The 23,199-nt window shown below is 31.0% G+C and overlaps 3 protein-coding genes across 5 annotated transcripts in view; all 3 read left to right on the top strand.

Annotated features, from left to right (window-relative positions):
- Positions 1-1,543: 1,543 nt before the first annotated feature.
- On the top strand, positions 1,544-3,660 carry LOC101499454 (uncharacterized). The gene is made up of 2 exons (XM_004492423.4): positions 1,544-1,727; positions 2,143-3,660. Exon 2 carries the CDS (start codon positions 2,150-2,152, stop codon positions 3,377-3,379), a length of 1,230 nt encoding a protein of 409 aa, XP_004492480.1. The 5' UTR covers positions 1,544-1,727; positions 2,143-2,149; the 3' UTR covers positions 3,380-3,660.
- A 1,583-nt stretch (positions 3,661-5,243) lies between these two features.
- On the top strand, positions 5,244-7,046 carry LOC101499759 (uncharacterized). Its single transcript, XM_004492424.4, has 2 exons — positions 5,244-5,380; positions 5,586-7,046. The coding sequence occupies exon 2, from the start codon at positions 5,599-5,601 to the stop codon at positions 6,796-6,798; it is 1,200 nt and encodes a 399-aa protein (XP_004492481.1). The 5' UTR covers positions 5,244-5,380; positions 5,586-5,598; the 3' UTR covers positions 6,799-7,046.
- Positions 7,047-15,736: 8,690 nt separating this feature from the next.
- LOC101500077 (ethylene-overproduction protein 1) overlaps positions 15,737-23,199 on the top strand; it is a 9,013-nt gene continuing 1,550 nt past the window's right edge. Inside the window, exons 1-4 of one of the 3 annotated variants that reach the window (XR_012162200.1) lie at positions 15,737-18,050; positions 21,900-22,233; positions 22,322-22,631; positions 22,713-22,789. Coding sequence is in view for 2 of the 3 variants with exons in the window: in XM_073365790.1 (XP_073221891.1) it covers positions 16,042-18,050; positions 21,900-22,233; positions 22,322-22,631 (2,653 nt within the window). In the remaining variant the exon portion in view is untranslated. The remainder of the gene's footprint in view (positions 18,051-21,899; positions 22,234-22,321; positions 22,632-22,712; positions 22,790-23,199) is intronic. The other 2 variants (XM_073365790.1, XM_004492425.4) reach the window with 2 other exon arrangements.

Genomic DNA, 23,199 nt, shown 5'->3' on the forward strand with positions numbered 1-23,199 from the left:
ACTTTTAAGTATCATACCACTATAGTGGCATTATAGACATATCAAATGTTTAATTTCAGAACCATCTTCTACAGTACAATAGAATCTTGATACAATTTGTAATTGGGTTGTTTTATCTTAGACCGTCGTGGTTGATAGTCTATTTATACAATTTTAGACAGTGCTGCGAAACCTCTAAAAGAAAGTAACTTAGTCTGCGATTCAATCCAGTAATATTTTTAATGGCTGAAAATTATTTTAAACAATTTTACGAAACTCGATAAACAACAAGTTTTTAGAACTCTATTCAAAACATAGAAAACAATCAATAAAATTCTCACCATCAATGAGATGCACCATCAAAGTTAAACATAAGCAACTAATTAAATATGAGTTCTATTTTTTCTTTCAACTTTATCATTCATTTTAGACGAATATGGTGCAATTGTTTCATCTCCATACCGTTTATAAAAATCATTAAACAACTAGAATTATATTGTATTTCTATATCCCTATAAAATCTCTTAATCATTCATTTTACTAAATTGATTTTTCATTATGTTACAAAAATTAATAATAAGAATAACCATAAGATAATAACAATAATGTTACACTATTTTCTTGTGAAATGTTCACTAAACTAAATTTAATACATGTCTAACATGTTCCAAATAAATAAATTGTGAAAATAAAAATAAAATAAATCACTCTACTGACATAACTCATGGAAAGACTATAACTAAATTATATAACCAAAGAATAAAAAAAGACACACTCACACAATAAAACGACGTTGATTACGGGATAGTAAGTGTAGCTAGGCCACAACAGAACGATGTTGGCTTCTGTGACGGCGTGAACGACAATTGAAGGTGTGAACAAAAGCAACCAGCTTTCCATTATTTTTTGTTAAAAACTTTCATTTTCTTTAATTAAAAACTTTTTCTTTTAAATTTTAATCAAAAATTAATATTTAAATATATATATATATATAGTTATTATTATTCTTATTAAATTAACTTTTATCGTATTTGGAGGAAATTCTTTCTACTAAAAATTTCATGAATATTAAACTTTTTAAACAACATTTTATAATTGTAATCTTTAGTTTCCATGCATAAATAGTTTTGGGAACATTTATAGGTGTTGCAAGTATAATGCTGAGTATATATATAAAATATTATTTTAATCACTTTTACACATCATTTTATAAAATGTTGTCATATATCATAGATGTTGTAATATTATAAAAATAAATTAACAAAATATGCATACTTTAAGAGTAAACAAATTTATAGTTATAACTTGCTAGTTTATTGCTAATTTATGCTAACTATTAAATTGATATCAACATAAAATAGTTTTATTTAATTAAATTTTGTACATATATATTATACAAATTTAAAAGGTTCAACTATCCAATAAAATTTTAAATTTGAAATATTTGATTTGTTAATTTATATTCTATGAACAATTTACCAATGTAACTTTTAAAGTGAGGGTTTAAATGTGACTAAGAACATTCTTTTTTTTTTTTTTTAATATATAAAAGGAAGGATTCAACTGTATCAACGTGAAAATAGAGAAGCAAGAAAAATCAGAGTGTGAAAATTTGGGTTCTTCATTCATTGTTGATCTTGAACATAGAAAGGGGAAAGAATCAAAAGGTTCTCTATTTTGATTCAAATTCAGATTCTTTCACTCATAGTGGAGCTTCTTACAATTGTCACAGAATCTCGTAAAATCTTGTATGTACATTTTTTCATTCTCTCTCTCTTTCTTGTTGCTCTCTCATGACTGTTTTAGATTTTTACACATTTCTCATTTTTTTTGCGAATCTCATTTTGGCGCTCGTTTTTGTTGTATATGTTTTGCTGCTAATTCTTGGTTTAATTTCTTGTTGGATGTTAATTTAAAAACTTTCCTTTTCTTAATAACTATAATAATAATAATAATGTGATTGTTAGGTTCTGAACTGTTAATGTAGTTGGAATTCTTTTTTCCTATATTAAATAGTCTTTTTATATATCAAAAACAAAAGGTGTGTGTACTTATATTTCTTGAACTTATATTTCAATGTAGCAAGGGTTTTACTTTGAATTAGTCATTATATGGACTAATAAATTATTTGCTTCCGTATTCTTCTTTTTTTCATTGTATCAGAAAAGTTATGGAGATAACAACAGAAAAAACAGATAACAACATGAAAAAAAGAAAGCATTCTGAAAAATGCGAGATGGAGCAAAGCAGCATGTGGAAAAATCTACCAAATGATATTTTGGAACAGATTATGAAGCGTTTGCCCCTTAGAGAGTATCTTGCAATGAAAGCAATATGCTTTCCTTGGTGGATTTCAGTTTCTAATGTCACTGCAAGAGATAATTGCCGCCCTTTACTCGAACTGCCGCTAATTTTACTACGAAATAAAGACTCGATGTTTTACAGCTTGAGTACAGAAAGTTTGCATCGCCCCAAAACTCAACTGTTTGACGACAATCAGTTTTGTTTTGGCTCAGTTGAAGGATGGTTGATTGTGGGTGACTATGCTCTAAAACCTTTTATGACATTTTTCATCTTGAATCCAGTGACTAATATTAAACTCATGCTACCACCATTGGTGTACATTCCATTCAGTGCTCGCATCGAAGGTGACTTATATGTGGAAAAAATGGTGGTCTCTTTCGAAACAAGTTCAACATTGAATATAGCTATTCTTTTGAGCGATTTTAATAATATTGTAGTTTATAACCCCTTAGACGACGTATGGACTACAATTAAGCCATTTAAGGGTATGGGAACTATTTTGGACATGGAAATTATTGGTAGTAAATTGTATATAGCAATTAACAAAGACTCAGATTCCATATTATCGGTTTGTGATCTCAATGGCACCACTGATGGACCTCCAAAGGCTGAAGTGTTGACTAAACTTCCACTATTGACGCCAACAGACTCAATTAAACTCGAAGAGGATGATATGATATTCATTATACACTTTCTAGGCAAAGATGAAGCGTTAAAAGAGCTATACTTCATTTGCATGGTGTGTATCTTGACCCCAGTTAAGGTTGCCAGAATTGAAGTGTACAAGCTGGACATGAACAAAGAGCCTATTGAGTGGCAGAGTGTGAGGTTGGATGATAGAGTGGCTTTTGTCAGTAGTTGCAAGAGCATGATAATATCAAGAGATAAACTTAATTACAATAAAGAGTTAATTAGTGGGAATAGCGTCTATTTTGGTGTTACTATTCCTTTTATTCCATCATGTTATGGGAGTTCTAGTAAGGTTTTGAAGTTGGGGAAGTTTTGTTTGACTGATAGCAGCATCAAATACTTCCCTGTGCAGACATCAAGCGATTCTGGTGTTCCTTATCCTATCTGGGTTGTACCAAGCTTATGATGGTAATTCCACTCTGTTGACATTTACATATGTTTGATTGTATGTCAAGGGAAGATGCATCCATGTTGTTGACACTTCCTGCAGAGCACCAACCACAACATCCCCTGCTAACCCTTTTATTTCTATTTTTCTTTTCTCTTTTAGGACATCTACTTCATAGTGCATAATTTTTCTTTTTTTCTTTCTTTAAAGCGTACAGTGTTGCTCCCAAATAAAGGATTTAGTCAATGTTAGAATGTGTAAATAATGAAAGCATTACTAATGGCAAGTATATTCTTGTATGTTCTTTTGGTTTTATGTTCCTTTGCCGTTGTTTTATGACTTTGCTCAATTGAGTAGAATTAACACTGTTATATCCAAGTAATACAGTCATTTATCATATATAGTAATCCAGCAAAAACTAAATCACTAAAATTTTCTCAACTTGATAGGAAATGGGATTTGTAATGATGGGGCCCAATTACCCTTTAGGTATATATGGACTTTTTTAACTGTGTGGTTGATGTGAAATGATATGTTATTTCATGAAGTGTCTTTTTGAATTGCTACTTTTAGAGGAACTTATCAAGTTTCTTGGTATTTGTTCTTAGCAAAAGGAGGGGGTTATTGATGTCTCAATTCAATTGAATATTGAGTAAAAATAAAATTCAATTGAATATTTATCCCAATGTGAGTGAGAATACATCTTTTAGGCAAAGTACATTAGTATATTGATTTATTGAAATTGATATGATTTAGTTGTAACTTTCTAATTCCAATATGTATATTTAATTGATTTACTAATCGAATGCAGGTGGTTTTATTTTGTTTAAAGTTTATAATTTCAATTATTAGTATAAAAAAAATAGTATCAAATCCCATTTAGTATCAGAAATGAATCTAATGGTGCAGCTGGTTTTTTAGTCCAAATATTGATGCTTTGTTGTGAATTATATGCTTAGATTTTTAATGGGGACTGTTGTTACTAGATTTGGAGTGAATCTGTGAGATCAATGTCATGATTTGAGCTGAATGTTGAGAGTTGAGACTTTCTCTTGTATTGATTTCATTCTTGATCTTGGATGTGCATGTTAATATAAGTTCCTTTGCCTTAAAAACATACATTATTTAGAGATGTTTGACTTGTGCAACTAAACAGCCAACAAGCTTACCAAGATCTATAACCCAAATTTATCATAGAAAGTATGACGACACTTTTAGTAATACCAATGAATGTTTGCAAAGAAGTTAAAACCATATTAATTAAAATCTTTTTTAGATGCTTACAATTATTGAAGCAAAATCAATTTCATGGTGTCAAATTTAATACTCTCCCTAGTCCTTAATAAAAAAATTGCAAATACAAAGACCAAAGAGCTTATTTATTTTTTTTAAAAAGGAGCTTATTATAATGTTACAAAATTTATATGTTGTTTTGAATTATATCTATAAAATTAAATATTTATTTCTACTATTTGTCTCACAAAAACTGTAACTGTTATATTTGTAAAAATAATTTATTCCATAAATACCGTCATTTTTATTAGTTTATAATGCAATTTTAATTTACTTTTCTCAATTATCATATCCAAATTACTCTCAATATATTATTACTTCATTTTACATTTATTATAGTTAGAATACACCATTGAGTAATAAAGATAATTTGATTAAATCATTCTTGTCTTTTTATTTATTTATAATCTTTGAGTAATAAACCAAATTGAGTAATCTTGACTTAAATCATTGAGTAATAAACTCTATATATATAAATCTAACCGTTCATTTATCCAATCCAAAGTGTTTGTTTAGGTTGATTAAGATTGAATTAGCCAGATTAGTTTGGATGGTCCAATCTAGATAAAATTCAAATAAATCTCGGATAGATAAACCACTTTTCCTTTTGTGTTATGTGGGCTTTACTCAATATAAAAGGATTCAACTGTTGCAACGACTGTAACAGAATTCAATTACTAAGAGAGAAGCAACAAGTTTCAGTTCATCTTCAAGAATCAAAACAAGGTTTCAATTTCTTCGCTCTTCATTTTCCTTCCTGCATTAATCTGATTTTGGCTAATTCTGATTAGGATGTTTAATTTCAACACTTTCTTCTTCTTACTGTTTTCAGCTCTATTTTTTATTTTTCTTATGAAAAAGAAAAAGTACTGTACCTCTTTTCTTGAATTATTTTCTGTGTCAGTTGATTTTCTGTTTTTGATTGTAACAGAAAAGTTAAGAAGATGGAAGAAAACAACAAATGGAAAAATCTACCAGTTGATATATTGGAACAGATTATAAAGTGTTTACCCCTTAGAGAATATCTTGCAGTGAATGCAATATTAGGAGACAATTATAGTAGAATATCAGATTCTAATGACATTCCAAATCAGTTTTGCCTCCCTTTATCTGAACCTCCACAAGTTTTACTACGAAATGAAGTTTCTGCTTGGTTTTTCAGCTTGAGTACATTAACTATGCATCACCCCAAAACAAAACTGTTAGAGAGTAGTCAATTATGTCATGGGTCATTTGAAGAATGGTTGATTGTGTGTGACTATACTGTAGATGAAGGTTCTGCCACAGTTTTCTTCTTGAATCCAGTAACTAATGCTAGAATCATGATACCATCAAAGTTATACTTTCCATCCAGTGACTTATTTGTGGCCAAAGTAGTGACCTCTTCCAAACCAGGTTCAGATCGTTATTTGGCTTGTCTTTTGGATAATTTTTGTCAGATTGCAATTTATAGACCCTTTGATAAGTCATGGGCTATAATTGAGTTACATAAGAATTCAGATTTTTGTTTTAAGGATTTGGAAATTGTTGATACCAAATTGTATGTAATAACTGACAAAACCTCACATTCCATATTATTGATTTATGATCTCAAAGACTCCACTAATGGACCTCCAGAGGGTGAATTCTTGGCTTTGGTTCCAAAATTAAGGCCAGTAGAGTCAAGTATAACCGATAACCGCTGTAACACTATCAATGACACTCTACCTTTTCTAGCCAAAGATGAAGCATTAGGAGAGTTATACTTGATTTACATGATATGTAACGTGGAGTACGCACTTAATTTCAACTTTGGTTCAATATTTGTTAAGCCACCTGAGGCTACAAACATTGAGGTGTTCAAACTGGACATGAACAAGGACCCTATTGGGTGGCAGAAGGTGAGGTTGGATGATAGAGTGGCTTTTGTTAGCAATTGCAAGAGCGTGATAATTTCAAGGGATAAACTCCATTGCAATCAAGAGTTAATTGGAAGGAATAGCATCTATTTTGGTTTTAATTTTCCATGTTCTGGGGATTCACAGTCAGGTTTGAGGTTGGGGGTGTTTTGTTTGAATGATAGAAGCATCAAATACTTTCCTGTGGATACATCAAAGGATTGTCCTATGCCTCATCCTATCTGGATTGTACCAAGTTTATTGTAATTCCACCTATGTTGACACTTAAGTATGTTTGATTGCATGCCAAAAGTGGAAGTGTTCCAACCACAGCATTACCTGCTACCTTTTTTTGTTTCCCTTTCTCTTTAAGGACCTCTAGTTCATTGTACAGAATTCTTTTTCTTTCTTTACCGGATTCAGTGTTGATAGTTTGCTAAACAAAGAATTTAGTTAATGCTAGGATGTGTAAATAATCAAAGCATTGCTAATGTCAAGTATATTTTTGCAGGTTCTTTCTTATGCTTTCACTAGTTTCATATTCCTCTCTCTACTGTTGTTTTCATTGCCAAACTTTGAATGAATGTTTTAAAGACAAGGTGTGTGTGTGACCACATAAATTGGAAGAAACATTGTTCCATAAATGCTAACATATGACTATGCACACTTGAGTAGTAATTAATACAATGTTATATCCAAGTATTGCTGTCAATCATCATCTATAGTAATCCAGCTTAAACTATATCCCTCAAATTTTCAGAACTTAATAATAGGAAATTTGGTGCGTTATGATGGGGTTATGTAACTAATTTTATAGTTTAAGAGGGTGCTGCAAAATAATGTGTGCTGAGGAGGCTTATAGAATAAATCCTGTCAAGAATTAATTTGGTTTTTTCAGAAGATGGATCTCGAATGCTGGTATGATGATGTAAGTTTCTGTTGTTGTATCAGGTTATGTTTCAATACTTTATTCTTGCATTCTTCCTTAGTTGACCACTTCTGAACATCAATACACTTACTCTCCATCTGAGCTTCTATAATCTTGAGAGCATGATGCATAATATCCACACGTGTATAGCTTGCTAAGAATGTAAAGCTACCCCTTACTCCTAACTTTATCAGCCTTCAGCTCCTTGCACCAGTGATGAGATTCCTTTCTATGAAGTGCGGACACCGAACACGACATTAGTAATAATTTGAGAAAATGAATTAATTGAATGTAATTAATGTGTCGATGTGTCCGACACCGACACGTGTCGGACACTGGACACATCTTCAATCATATAAGTGTTGGTGCTAGAGAGATTCCTTTGCACCATCGTTCCCATGTTTACAACAAAATTCAGATATGGTCTCTTTTTTTTTATGCAAGACTAGTTTTGATATGATTTTCGCCTTTCAAATTCTATACAGCAGAGGATAATATGGTAAAGGGATAAATATTAAGAGGTTATGATGTGTTTCATGAAGGATCTTGTGGAGTACTCTAAGGGGATAAATTTTTTTCAGACTAATTTCTGAAATGATTATTTCATGAAGGATCTTTTGATTTTCTACTTTTATTTTATCTTATCAAGTTCAGGGTGTGGGATTTGTTCTTAGCAAAAGGAGGGGGAAACTGTTTTTTCACCTTCAAATCTTTTCAAAACCTTTTAAATTTTATTCGGATTGATTAATAAGAAAAACATGCATTTTTTTATATTTAAGAATATTGGGAACTGAGAGAAAAAACACTTGAAAAATTTATTGGTGTCTCAACTCTTAATTCAATTACATATTTATCTCGATGAATTTATATGAATAGTGTTGACAATACATTTTCTTTAATATACTCTCTTTTATTGGTCATGATACCTACTTAATTTATATGGAATCCTGTATAAATTTTAATCAATAGTTTTCAAAAATATATGACAAAAATTATATTGCTAACACTATTCAATTTATTTTCTTTGAGAGAGAATTCTTTTACTCAATACATCTTTTACTAATACAATTATTTTTCTTTATTAAAAATGTTCCATCTCAACCAGTTGGTATCATTACCCTATCAATAGATCGAAAACTTTAGGATTTTTTCAAAAGAGTTTATTTATCTGTGAAATAATTTCGTAAATTCTTCTAAATTTTCTTAAATAAAAATAATAATTCCCTAAAAAAAACTTGTGAAATAATAATAATATATGTTTTTACAAATATAAACACTTAGTATATATTAATTCCATTTCTTTTTAATGGTTATTTTTGTAGGAAAAATTATTTCTATTTATTTGTGGTTTTTAAAATTCAATACAATATTAACTATTAACTATTAAATCTGAAACACAATTGAATCCGTAATAAGACGTTCAATCTTATAATATCAATATATATAAATTAAATTAAAATTTAAGAATAATTTTTAATATATATATATATATATATATATATATATATATATATATATATATTTGAGTTTTCGTCTGTTTAAATATCTTTAAACCAACAACTAAAATGAAACAGTACTGTACAAACAAGAATGTAATGACCTCCCTAATCTAATACAAGTAATTAATTGTAGTTAGGGCATATTACGTATAATAAATTAATAATTCTTTTTTTTAAAAGTGTAACAAATTAATAATGTAAAACCCGAAATACCAAATTGAATTCTTAGTGTTGTACCAATGATTTTTTTTTTTTTTTGACGAAATAAAAAAAAATTAAGTGATAAGAAAAGAGCACGTAGTGTTCTGTTCCATCACATGTGATGCAGGAGACGAGAAGGTCCAACCAATTAATTTGTGCATTATTTTGTCCAAATGACATTTTGTCATGAACACACATGTCCGATGAATAGAGGGTAAGAGTATTAAAAGATTAAGTTGAGTTGGCCTTTCCAAGGTCTAATTTGAGTCAAATTATCTATCATACTGGATCATCATCTCATCTCCCCCCTCCCGGATAATTATCGGAACGAATCTTCAATAGTGAAAATAAAAGTGTAATATATTCATTAAATTTAATTTTTTGATGTTGTTATTTTATATATTTTAAATATAATCAATCACTATTATTACGTAAAGTAAAATTTTCATGTATTGTATATTAAATTTTATAAGAAATTTAATATTTTATTATGTTTTTATAATATTAATTAATATATTTTTTACAATTATAGTTTAGATATTAAAAAATCAATTTAAACTAAATAGTTTGTAATTCGACCACATCAAATCATAATTTTTTTAATGTGTCATTTAAATTAAATTAAACTGTAAAGTTTTTTTTTCTCGCAAAAATTTAAGATGAAAAGAAAGTTTAATATAAAAAATATTTTATAATTTATCAAACACTTGTAAATGAATTTATATTTATATTTTTTCATGGTATAAATTTTTAATTTCATTTTTTATTATTAAATAAAATCATTAAAATTGATCCGGTATATATATTTTAATGATTAATTAAATTTTTAATCATAAAATTGTTGTATTTTCATTTTGATTTTAAAAAAATAGTACTTTTTAATCCTACAATTTTTTTTTCAATTTTAATTTCTACAGACTAAAATTAAAAATATAATATCTATAATAACTAAATATATAAAATAATTAATTAAATTTAAAAATAAAATACATCAATTTTATAAAAATAAAAAATTTATTTTACACATTTTTTAAAAAAAAAACATAAACAAGATGTCGTAGTCGTTGTTGTTATTATTATTATTATTAAAGAACAAAGAATTGTCAACCACATGCGGTCATGTGCAATTCATTCTCGTAAGTACAATCCGTGCCAATCAGACAGGTAATGTTGTACTGTTATGTCTAGTGTTTCTCATGTGGATTTGGTGATTTGACGTTCTTCACATATTTCCTCGATAAATACTTGCACACAAAAAGAAAATACATTCTGAAAAAATAAAATACATAATTTAACTATTTTAAAAACATATATTATTAAAAAAATATTATGATTAAGTGTTCTGCCTAAATATTCTGTCCAAGCAAGATTTTCCTTCTTTCATCATAAATATAAATAAAAGTTAATATTTATGTGACTTAAAATTTGGATTAAAATATTTCAATGTTTGCTAGAGATAATATAAACAATTTTTTTTAAACAATCATTGTTATGTTAGTATTGTTAGTGTTAAGTTTAAGTGTGAGTGATTAAAATATATATGCATCGTATTATGAATAAGAGAGGTTCATTATAATCATTATCTTAAAGTTTTAGATAGAGATGCGGCGTCAAAGTCTCTTGTAGATTCCTACAAAGCCAATCTTATATATTCCCAATAGTATAAACAAATTGATAACACTTAAAAATCATTTAAAATTTTAACGATGATGTTCTCCTAATCTTTATAATTGAAATAATAGTTCAATTGATGTTAGTTTGATAAAAATAAAAGAAAACAAATATGTCTCTCAAAATTAATTGTTAAACCAACATAGATCATGTTACCATCTCAAATATAAAGAATTTATACTTTAAAATAATATTTGTAGATAGATCATGTTACCATCTCAAATATAAAGAATTTATACTTTAAAATAGTATTGTGGATCTTTCTTAGTGTTGTTGATATCCCCTCTCTTGACTACACTTATGATGAATTCAAATATGAGGTGATTTTCTTTTAAATATGTGGTCATTTATTTTATTTTATTATAACACTTTTTCTTTTTTAGTTAGATCATTTATCTTTAAAAATTTGTACAAAGATTATCATCGATCTTTTAATTTTTCCTTTTAAGTTCATTTAAAAAAAAATATAATAATTGACATGTGTTAAAATGCGCTAGTGCGACAAACCATATAAGAGATTTAGTCTTTTAATTTTTTTTTCTCCTGATTTGTTATTTACATTCTAAAATGCTAGCATTGATATCATGATATATATATATATATATATATATATGTTGTTGAAGTAACAAAAAATGTGTTTTGATGACAACAAAATCTATGAAATAAATGTTAAGTTTTTTAGATGGTGATATACTAATATTTGCATTAGAAGATTACATTAGTAGCATTATAGTCCTCATGAAAATATTCGAAGTTGACTATCATTTGAACTATAAAAACTTTAATTAAGAAGATGAGAAAAGTTATCACAACTTTCAAAATAATGCCACATTGAAGGGTCATCAACACGAATACAGGAATAATTTCACTTTTACTTCTTATATAATATACTAAAAAATAAATAAATTAGGGTTCTTCACCTTCTAAGCAACTCATAAAAATTTCATCATCCCAATCAAAATCTTTAAATAAAAAAACTTCAAACTTTCATCATCTTCTTTATTTATTTAAATTGCTTTCTTTTTTAGTTAAAGTTCATCTTCTCCTTTATTTAATTTAATTTGTTTTCCTTGCTTTCTCCCAAAATGAATAATTTAATGGAACATATAATTTGATACTTCAACTTTGATGTGATTTGTGATTTAAACGGTTGATGGAAATGTTGTCCATTTTTTATATAATAAGTGCTTTTATTTTGATGCTTCTATTTGTTTATCAATGTATCAAAATAAGAACTTAAAAAGAAATAGTCAATCTTCCGCATGATTTTTTCATTAGCCTACATTCATAAAAAGAGTTACTACATAAAATTAAAAGTTATGTGCTAGTCATATTTTGGAAGTTATGCTTTTATTTTGATGCTTTTGTATGCTTATATTTTTTTGCTTCTATTTTTCTTCTTCTATGATTAATGCTTGTTTATGCTTCTAAGTATAACATTAGTTTTGTTATTGGTGATAATCCAAACATAACATTTTTGTCATTTTAAATGAGTGACTATAAAAAGTGAACTAAAACGACTTTTATGAATTCAACATGACTGAGTAAATGATAGAGTAAATAAGCAAACATTTTTAAAAATTGTATTGGACTAGATCTAGCTATCTAAGTGCAAAATAGAATCCAAACAACCAAAAATGTAAATCATGAAAAAATAAAAATGAAAGGTGAGAAGAAAAAAAAAAGTGAGCTTGGCACTACTAACATACAAATAGATTGCAATAGATGTTGGTGAAATGAAGAAAATACAGTAATGAGTATTACATCTTCACTTGTTCTTTTTAGTGTTGCAGTTGCAGATGCAGAAGCAATGGATAAGAAAAAAGAAAAATGAATTGTAATGTTTTGAGAAAAGAAAAAATCTAGTATGAATAAGAGAGAAGAACATATAGATAAGATTAGAAGGAAACAATTTGATTAATTGTAAATTGGAATTTTTTGAGAAAAGAAAAAGTCTAATTAAATGTTTATCTATGTGTTGTCAAACACTTTGAAAACAATGTTATATTAATTTTTCAATTGTTTTATTAATAAAAATAAACAATTTATAAGAGGCTTAATTAGTTAACTGTTTGTGATCCATTAATAAATAGTTTTTTTATAGTATAACTATATCTATATATAAATATCAATATTTTGATAAATATGAATTAATAGTTATCCCTATTTTGATAAATATGAATTAATATTTTGTAAATTTTACTAAATATATTTAAAAAATGCTAGTATTTATCTATAACCGGTTTAACAAAGTTGAACCATTGAATCTTAAACCGTTGATTTTATCGGTTCAAAGATTGATCTGACATCTTACACAAAACAAATATTTCATTTCACTTAAAAAAAAAAAAAAAAGATAACATTAAACATGTTAGAACCAAGTTAGTTTGAAAAACTATGATTCTTATTTATTTTTATGATAACAATGTTTTGATTAAGTACTAATGCTCCGATTATGTATGCAGTTCAAATATCAAGCGAATCTCGTATGATCCTGCATTGTATTTTATAGTGATTGAATCAAGATGAAGAAACACTAAGACTCCGCTTCTAAGTACTTTTGTTAAGTCTGGTGAACGTGTCTCTAGAGTCTTTGTCAAATACATGCAATGCTCTTATTTGCTGCAACTAATGACCACAACAAACATCTGATTGTTTGCCTTTGATAAACTTGACAAACAAATGATTGTTTGCCTCTGATGATCACATCAAACATCTAATTGTCTGACTCTGACAAATAATGTATACTCTGATGAAAGTTAATATTCTGATAGAAGAAAATGCTCTGATGATAGTTTATGCTCTAAAGAAGTCACATTTCTTGAGCATCCATAAACACTCTAAATATGATTCATGTCTAAAAGTCTATGAGACATGTTCATTGTATCCACTGCTCGTTTTGTCTTCGTACCAAGCTACACATAATCAATTACAAGGACTCGTTTTGACAAAATTTTAATGGCAAATTAATCTTAGAAGATTTGATACAAAATTACATGATACATGTTGATTTCTTGCAATCAATACAACAACCAGAAACCCTAAAGATCTCTATAAAAGAACGTGCAATTCTTACTTGCAAAACACAAGAAACAACACACTCCAATAAACATAATACAATTGTCGTTGCATCTTACTCTTAACTTTTGTTTTTACATAATGCTGAGAAAATATTTATGAGATTACAAATTTGTAAACAGCCTCTTGTGAGAGATTATTTTCATAAAACCTAAACCTATTCTTTTATAACCTATCCCATTAGTGTTTGCATCCCTCAATAGCTTGACTTCACTAAGCTAGAAGATTGAGAAAACTCGAACACAACCAATTTGACTAGTAAGTATTCAATGGTGAATTAGTGGATCAAATTATTTAAGGACTGGATGTAGCTTTTGTGTTAGCGGTGAACCATGATAAATTGGTTGTGTTACTCTATTATTTTGTTCATCCACTTTGTTTTTATTACTTTACTTTAGTCTTTATAAACGTTTTTAAATTAAACATAGTTCAAACTTCCTTTTTTGAGTTTTTCATTCTACAAAACAAACTATCCCTATTATAAACACCCCAAACAAAATATTACATTAGTATCTAACAACAAACATTGAAATCATTAACAATTACATTTCATGAACAAATACATGTTGAACTTCACAAACAATGTTTGAAGAAAATATTTAGAGAGACTAAAAAGGAAACTTTTGATATTTATACGGACAAAGATTTATTTAACTACTTGTTAAAATAATTTTTCTCTTTCGTTTATTTATTTATATATTTTAATATGTGTAACCATACTATTGTATAGGCTAGTTCTATAATGTGTACGTATATAAGTGAAGTATATATTGTATTATGTACCCGTTGTATCATTAGCCTTTAAGTTATATTAAGTTATGTATGTAATTTTTTAAGTTTGACAATTTTTTTGAATTACTGTCATGAAATATTAAAATTTAATCGAAATATCCTAGTGAGTTGAGTGGCCAAATTACTTTTTGTAAGTGAAGGAAATCAATAACATTGAGTATATTGATAGATCTTTAATATCCAATGTTTAGAGATGTTCTAAATGGTTGTAGAGAAAAAAAAAATTAAATGATTTATAAGATTTGATGAATATTTTTTGAATGATTAATATAAAAAATATATTTTTGGAGTATATTGTAGAATTTTTAATTATTAAACACTTTCAATTACACTAATTGTTATTAAAAGTGAAATAAACAACTAACTGTATAAATGTTTAAATTTGTTTTTGGTCTCTGCAAATATGCCATAAGTTTTTTTGTTTGGATTCAGTCCCTTTAAAATTAGAGAAGATTCATTTTGGTCTATAAAGTCAAATCAAAATTTACAAAAAAAGAGTTGGTAAATCGTCGTGGCACGGAAGAAGCCTAAACACCATTTTTAATTTCTATTAATATTTTTTTTTATAAAATAATACTAATTATTAAATGATAATTAATAATTTTATTAATTAATAATATATAACATTTTAATTTTTAATATATTATAAAAGATGATGTATTGATATGCATTTATAAGACCACGCGACGTTATGGATCAAATTGGATCATCTTTGATCTTACAAAGACTAAATCCAAAAAAATAAATTATAGATACTAAAATAAAAAAGTGGTATGTTTGTAGAGATGAAAGAAACTTAAAAAAGTTGACAAAAATTAGACTAAAATTAGAGTTGTTTTTTATTTGATCGAAAATTATGTATGTATTTTCGTAATACTTAAAATGTAAATTTTTGTATATTTGGACATGCATTAAGATTAAGATTATAGTGCGGCAAAAAATTGTACTAATAAGTAATAAAGAGAGAGAATGTCACCTCCACCTCCATCTCCACATTCACATCAACATCATGTTGGCGAGTAGCGACCGTCACCACCTATTTTCTCATTTTTCTCGTTTACTTTTTTCCATCCATTTTCTCGTGAACACAAAGTAATAATAAGCAATAAAATAAACACCCAAAAAATAGGGAATCTAAAAAAAACATTTATTTATTTATTATTTTTATAATAATAATTTTTACAATTATCCAGTTTTGTTCTCTCTCAAATCTCAATCCATCTTCCACTCCCTCAAAATCTAAAACCTTCAATCATTCTCAAAAAGCTCCACCGTCAATTTTCCAATTTTGGTGGAACTCCAAAAAAAAAATAAAAAATATACCAAAAAAAAAAGAGGAAGATGCAGCACAACATCCTCAGCTCGATCCGTAGTACGAAAATCACGGATGGTTGTAAAGGCACTCAGGTCTACGCTCTTAACCCCTCCGCTGGCGCTCCGATCAACGGAGAATCCGTCGGTGATAAACTCTTTCATCATTTACTAGACCGGTCTAAACAACCCGGTCGAACAAAACCGGTTGGTACAAAAACGGCGACACGCGACGTCGTTTTGGAGGGTCTTCTCCCTTGTGGACTTCCCTCGTCGGAGCTTCTAGAACCTGGGATCGATCCTTGCTTGAAACCTATTGATTTGGTTGAAACCCTCGCCGGTGTTCATCGTCGGATCGAGAGTTGCGGCGAGCTTGAGAAATTCGAGGTGTTTTTGGAGCAGTGTTTAGTGTTCCGGGGAATTTCTGATGTCAAGTTGTTCCGGCGGAGTCTCCGGTCAGCGCGGCAGCATGCGGTGGATGTTCACTCGAAGGTTGTGTTGGCTTCGTGGTTGAGGTATGAGAGGAGAGAGGATGAACTTGTTGGATCTTCATCAATGGATTGTTGTGGAAGAAAACTTGAATGTCCTAAGGCTAGTTTGGTCCTAGGGTATGATCCTGAATCTGTTTTTGATCGTTGTTTGTGTTTTCGTAAAGACACGATTATTGTTGATAATGATGATGATGGGGAATGTGAATGCTCAACTTCTTATGAAGATGAGGATGTTGGTAGTTATAATGATATGTCTTTTTGTATAGGTGATAGTGAAATTAGGTGTAGTAGATATTCTATGGCGTCGCTTTCGAGGCCTTTTATGGCAATGTTGTATGGTGGATTTGTTGAGTCTAGGAAGGAGAAGATAAATTTCTCCCTCAATGGTGTTTCTGTTGAGGTGATGATGGCTGTTGAGGTTTTCAGTAGAACCAAGAGGCTGAATCAGTTTCCCAACAGTGTTGTATTAGAGATGCTTTCTTTTGCGAATAGGTTTTGTTGTGTGGAGATGAAATCTGCTTGTGATGCTCATTTAGCTTCTTTGGTATTGGACATGGATGATTCATTGTTGTTGATTGAGTATGGATTAGAGGAGACCGCGTATCTACTAGTTGCAGCTTGCTTGCAGGTGTTTCTGAGAGAGCTCCCTGGTTCGATGCACCGTTTGAGTGTTATGAGATTGTTTTGTAGTGTAGAGGGTAGGGATAGGTTGGCCTTGGTAGGGCATGTGTCGTTTTCGTTGTATTGTTTTTTGAGTCAGGTTGCGATGGAGGAAGATATGAAATCTAACACAACTGTGATGATCTTAGAACGGTTAGGAGAGTGTGCGGCGAGTGGTTGGCAGAAACAACTTGCTTATCACCAATTAGGTGTTGTGATGCTTGAGAGAAATGAATACAAAGATGCTCAACATTGGTTTGAAGCTGCTGTTAAGGAAGGACATATTTATTCTTCAGTTGGTGTTGCGAGGGCCAAATATAAGCGCGCTCACACGTATTCGGCATACAAGATGATAAACTACCTTATTTCTGCTCATAAACCTGTTGGTTGGATGTATCAGGAAAGGTCTTTGTATTGCATTGGGAAGGAAAAAACGATGGACTTGGTCTCTGCAACTGAATTAGATCCAACTCTTTCTTTTCCATACAAACACCGGGCTGTTTGTTTGGTGGAGGAGGGTAAGATTGGAGCTGCCATTTCTGAAATCAATAAAATAATTGGTTTCAAGATTTCTCCTGACTGCCTTGAATTGAGAGCTTGGTTCTTGATTGCCATGAAGGATTATGAAGGAGCTCTCAGGGATGTCAGGGCAATTTTGACATTAGATCCAAATTATATGATGTTTTATGGGAATATGCAAGGTTACCGCGTGGTAGAACTCCTCCGCCCTGTTGCTCAGCAGTGGAACCAGGCTGATTGTTGGATACAATTGTATGACAGATGGTCTTCTGTTGATGATATTGGTTCTTTAGCTGTTGTACACCATATGTTAGAAAACAACCCAGGGAAAAGTATTTTACGCTTTCGGCAATCTCTACTTCTTTTACGGTGAGTGTAAGCTTTACATTAACTCAATTATATATATTTTTAATGTTGTATCCAGCTAGAATTCTGAGTGTAATTATTTTCTATTGATTGTTTTATTCTGCTCTGTTATTAATGCGGATGATTTAAATTTAAATATAGCTAGATCTGTTTTCATTATTATTCTTTTCTGTGAACTATGAACTTATTTCTGCATGCATGGAACCCTTGTCTATATTTTCTACTATATTGGTTAGTTTGTTGTGAATTGCAACTTAGTACTATGTTAAAATGATAAGGAAATTATAGCACAGCCATACATCATATTATACAAAGTAACAAATTGCTGTGGAACAGTTTTTAGTTGCCCCTTGCGTGTTTCAGTTGTTGCTATCACTTTCCTAGTGTTGTAAATTGCAGATCGTGGAAAATAGAGATTTGTTCAAATTCGCTATGTTATAGTGCTATAGCGCCGCAATGGCGACTATTTGACAATCCTTTGTACTAAATAGTGTATCATAGATCAGTAACGATTTGTTCAAATTCCGCTATTGGTTAGTTTGTTGTTGTCAGAATATTAGAAAATATCTTACAAGATCTTTTATATTATATTAGAGTATCTTGAGTTATTTCTTAGGATCAATTTATAATCATAGAGATATCTTAGAATATCTCTCATTATTATTACGATTTACTCCTGATTTAGGATTGAGTCTATGTTTCTCTATAAATAGAGATTAGTATCTTTTGTAATCAAGTCAACATTAAACTATTATCAATAATATTCAAACCCTTATTATTTTCTCTCCTCATTTTCTCTAAAATCCCACAACTTCAACATGATATCTAGAGCCTATTTCGATCCTCCTTGAACGATCCAGCCTCTATTACGCTGTCGAGTTCCCAACAGTTAGGGAATATAATCATAGTTTCTCTTTCCAACATTCCGAAACGTTTCACTCGTTTTCCATTCAATTCGCTACTGCCGCCGCTGCCACTATTTTCGGCAAATTTTCCTGCGAATAGCAGTCATCTCCAGATCAGGTCATGCCTGAAAGCGCGTCGCCAAAAGCCGTCACACGCGCTCTCACACACTGCTAATCTCTCATGCAAGATCTGCCACCACTGGCGTCTGCTGCCTGTCGTCGCTGCTGCCCTGTCTGCTACTGCTGCCTGCCACTACTGCTGAATTTTTTTTCCGACACAACCACTTTCATTGTGTGCCGAATCTCTCAATCTACACAACTCAGATTTCTTTTAGGTCAAAAGTTGTTCCACGCAGCTCATGTGCCTCCAAGATCCGCCGTGTTCATCTCACGCGCCACCACCAACAACCTCGAGCTCAAGCGCGTATCTCTGCCTTCCGGCATAATGTTTCAGTCATCTAGATTGAGTTTTTCTTTCTGATTCCAGATCTGTTTTATGTTTTTTCTTTCGAGCCACATGCATACAGTTTGGCAATTTGTCCCAGATACACTGGCCCTATCTTTGTCCCAGATGTATTGGCCTTGCCTTTCTCTCCCTGAAGCATATCTATCTCTCCTTGAAGCAAATTCAAGTTTAAATATTTTGAGTCTCTGATATTATTGGTTTGAAGCTTCCAAATGCAGTTTTTTAGAAGGACGGACTTTGCTTTGTTCAATTGCTTGCCATGAATTTCTCTCATGCTGATGATCATTCCGGCTATCTGGCTAAGCTATATTTATTGCAATTCTCTTCGACTTCACCTGCATCCCTGAGTTGCTTTTCCATTCTTTTTATTATTTTGCAGAGCAAAACATTGTTTCCTTGTAACAAGCTAAAGCTTAGTAAGCTTTAGCTTGAGGGGGAGTGTCAGAATAGTAGAAAATATCTTACAAGATCTTTTATATTATATTAGAGTATCTTGAGTTATTTCTTAGGATCAATTTATAATTATAGAGATATCTTAGAATATCTCTCATTATTATTACGATTTACTCCTGATTTAGGATTGAGTCTATGTTTCTCTATAAATAGAGATTAGTATCTTTTGTAATCAAGTCAACATTAAACTATTATCAATAATATTCAAACCCTTATTATTTTCTCTCCTCATTTTCTCTAAAATCCCACAACTTCAACAGTTGTGAATTGCAACTTAGTACTATGTTAAAATGACAGGAAATTGTAGCACAACCATACATCAAATTATACAAAGTAACAAATTGCTGTGGAACAGTTTTTAGTTGCCCCTTGTGTGTTGCAGTTGTTGCTATCACTTTCGCAGTGTTGTAAATTGCAGATCGCAGAAAATAGAGGTTTGTTCAAATTCCGTTATGCAATAGTGCTATAGTACCGCAATAGCTACTATTTGACAACGCTTTGTACTAAATAGCATATTATAGAGCAATAGCGATTTGTTCAAATTCCGCTATGCTATAGTGCTGCCATATCGGCTATTTGACAACACTACATTTTCCCATTGTAGATTGAGTTATCTCCTCCTGTTCTTCTATCATCTTTAGACTTCATCTGAGAGTATCAGGAATGAAGAATTATACTGGACAAAATAAGCAAAAGAGAAAATATGGAATCAATTTTTTTTTGGAAATTTTGAAAATATGCATGAAGGAATGCTCAATCCATGACCATTTCGATCATTTTGATGGGAGCTGTGGAGACAAAGGAAGAAATGAAGCAGCAAGTGGGCAGGGAGTGGACCAAGTCCTTCAAGGACCAAAAGTCTTGCTTGTTTATAGGAAGAAGGGTAAGAAAAGAAAGGACAGGAAAGAGAGTTATAGATGAGTTGTCAAGTTAGTTATAGACATGGGAAGAGGATACATCTGTGTGAGTGTGACTATGAGAGGGTAATGAGGAGAGAAGAGTGACAGGGTGGCAGTCAGTTATGAAGTGTGAAGGCCACACACCACTCTCAAGACCTCCGACGAGGTTGCCGATGGTCCCATTGTTGTCATCATCTTCCGATTTTTCTGTTTTGACCTAGTTCGGTCAGTGGGTCCTCCCAACTCTTTCAGGCGTTTTCCTTACGTTATGGTGCAGCCTGAACAGTTTGGTTACTGCTCTGAAACCAACTTGAGAATAAGGTTTTGTGCTGAATAGTGTAAGAGATTAGCTCTCAGCATGACATTACTTATAATCAAAATTGTACAGGGACAATCCCCTAATTAAGGGAATAAAGTGAGACTACATCAATCCTAGTAAAATATCTTAATAATAAAGATCTAAATCTGTGCATATTTCAACAAAAGTGTACGTCTTTTTGGCTTTTCAGCTGAGCAGTGTGCTCTAAGCATTTGTCCGAGGAGATGGGTTCTTAAGTGGCAGGAGATTTCCTTCTGTAATTGTTCCTTCTTCAGAAAAGAATACACGTGGTATTTTCTTACATTGGGTCTTTATCATATTTCATATTCCATTTTCGTGTTGTTGCTACTGACTAGTAGCTAGGTTATGGGATATATTCAGTTTCCCAAGCCCAGATATCTTCCTCTAGTTAAAAGGTTTAGTAACCATAATGAGATCTTCTGAACATAACTTGCTTCAAGATCTGCTAAAACTGACTGGTTGAATCCAGTTCCACAGCATGGAGTATTCTCTATATGGAGAATTTACAAAATTTGCCACCTGTAAAAGGTCTTAAAATTTATAATGGGAAATCATGTTTGAGTTGTTAATGTCTCCTGCTGTCCTCTCTAACTCCATGGAAGCTAATATTTGTTACTTTTGGATGACAGATCAGATGATTTGAATGTATATTTTATCACTTGTTCTCTACCTTCCAGCATTCACCATATATAGAACACTAACTCTTTCTAATATATAATTGTTGTTCACATAGGATATTTAATTACTGTTTTGTGACTTTGTCCTCCATTACTTATAATGCCTGAGCATGACCCTGTCCCTTTTAGGCATTGATGTTCCAGAATCTTGCAGGTTAAATTCTCAAAAGGCAGCCATGCGTAGTTTGCGTCTGGCTAGAAATCATTCTTCTTCAGCACATGAAAGACTTGTCTATGAAGGATGGATATTGTATGACACTGGTCATCGTGAAGAAGCTATAGCAAAGGCTGAGGAGTCGATTTCTATTCAAAGGTCATTTGAAGCTTTCTTTCTCAAAGCTTATGCATTAGCTGACTCATGTCTTGATTCAGAATCTTCAAAGAATGTGATTGATCTCTTGGAGGAAGCTCTAAAATGCCCTTCAGATGGTCTTCGTAAGGGACAAGTGAGTGTTACATCGCATTGAGATTAAACATATAAACTTGATTTTGGTGCTGAAATAATAAATTCTTTGTTGTCATTCAACATTGTAGGCACTAAATAATTTAGGGAGTATATATGTAGATTGCGAAAAGCTAGACCTTGCTGCTGACTGCTACAAACATGCACTTAACATCAAGCATACTCGAGCACATCAGGGGTTGGCACGTGTATATCATCTTCAAAATCAGCACAAAGCGGCATATGATGAGATGACGAAGCTAATAGAGAAGGCCCAGAATAATGCATCAGCTTATGAGAAACGTTCAGAATATTGCGATCGTGACATGGCAAAGAGCGATCTTAGCTTGGCTACACAGTTGGATCCTTTAAGGACATATCCGTACAGATATAGGGCGGCAGGTAATTTCCATACAACTAGTTACTCTTCATTTACTTGTGTTATGTACCCTAAGTGGCTAAATCAGCTTTTTAAGTTGGCAGTGATTAAGTTTTCTCTAATTTAATTGGAATATTGCATCTACATCAACTTCCATCCACGATCTTTCTCTAAACTTAAGGTGCATATATCTTATGTTAAACTCCTCTAAGCATTGTAATGGAGAGCTGGGTATACAAGGACACAGTCTGAGGACCCATCCACCTAACGGGTTTGAAGATATTGTGTAAGCAGATAAAATTTAACTATAAGAAAATATGCAGGATGATCCGCAGACTGGCTTGTTTTACTCAGGCTTATACGGGCTTATCAAATATATGAGTTTAAATGCAAGCTTCTGTGAGCCGACCCATTTAACTCATATGCCTATGTGGGTACAAAATCCTATGGACAGCAGGATCTGTATACTGGCACCTGCATAGCAGTGCGGCTATCCATTAATTTCTTCCTATTGTCTTTATCATGTTTAGGCTTGTGTTTATCAGGATGGTCAAAATTAGCTAGCAATGCTGGAGTCGTCGTCTCCTTTTT

The sequence above is a fragment of the Cicer arietinum genome, chromosome 3, assembly GCF_000331145.2.
Source record: "Cicer arietinum cultivar CDC Frontier isolate Library 1 chromosome 3, Cicar.CDCFrontier_v2.0, whole genome shotgun sequence".
Taxonomy (NCBI): Eukaryota; Viridiplantae; Streptophyta; class Magnoliopsida; order Fabales; family Fabaceae; genus Cicer; species Cicer arietinum.

Coding starts and splice junctions, on each gene's coding strand:
- LOC101499454 (XM_004492423.4), top strand. CDS start 2,150: ATGGAGATAACAACAGAAAAAACAGATAACAACATGAAAAAAAGAAAG.
- LOC101499759 (XM_004492424.4), top strand. CDS start 5,599: ATGGAAGAAAACAACAAATGGAAAAATCTACCAGTTGATATATTGGAA.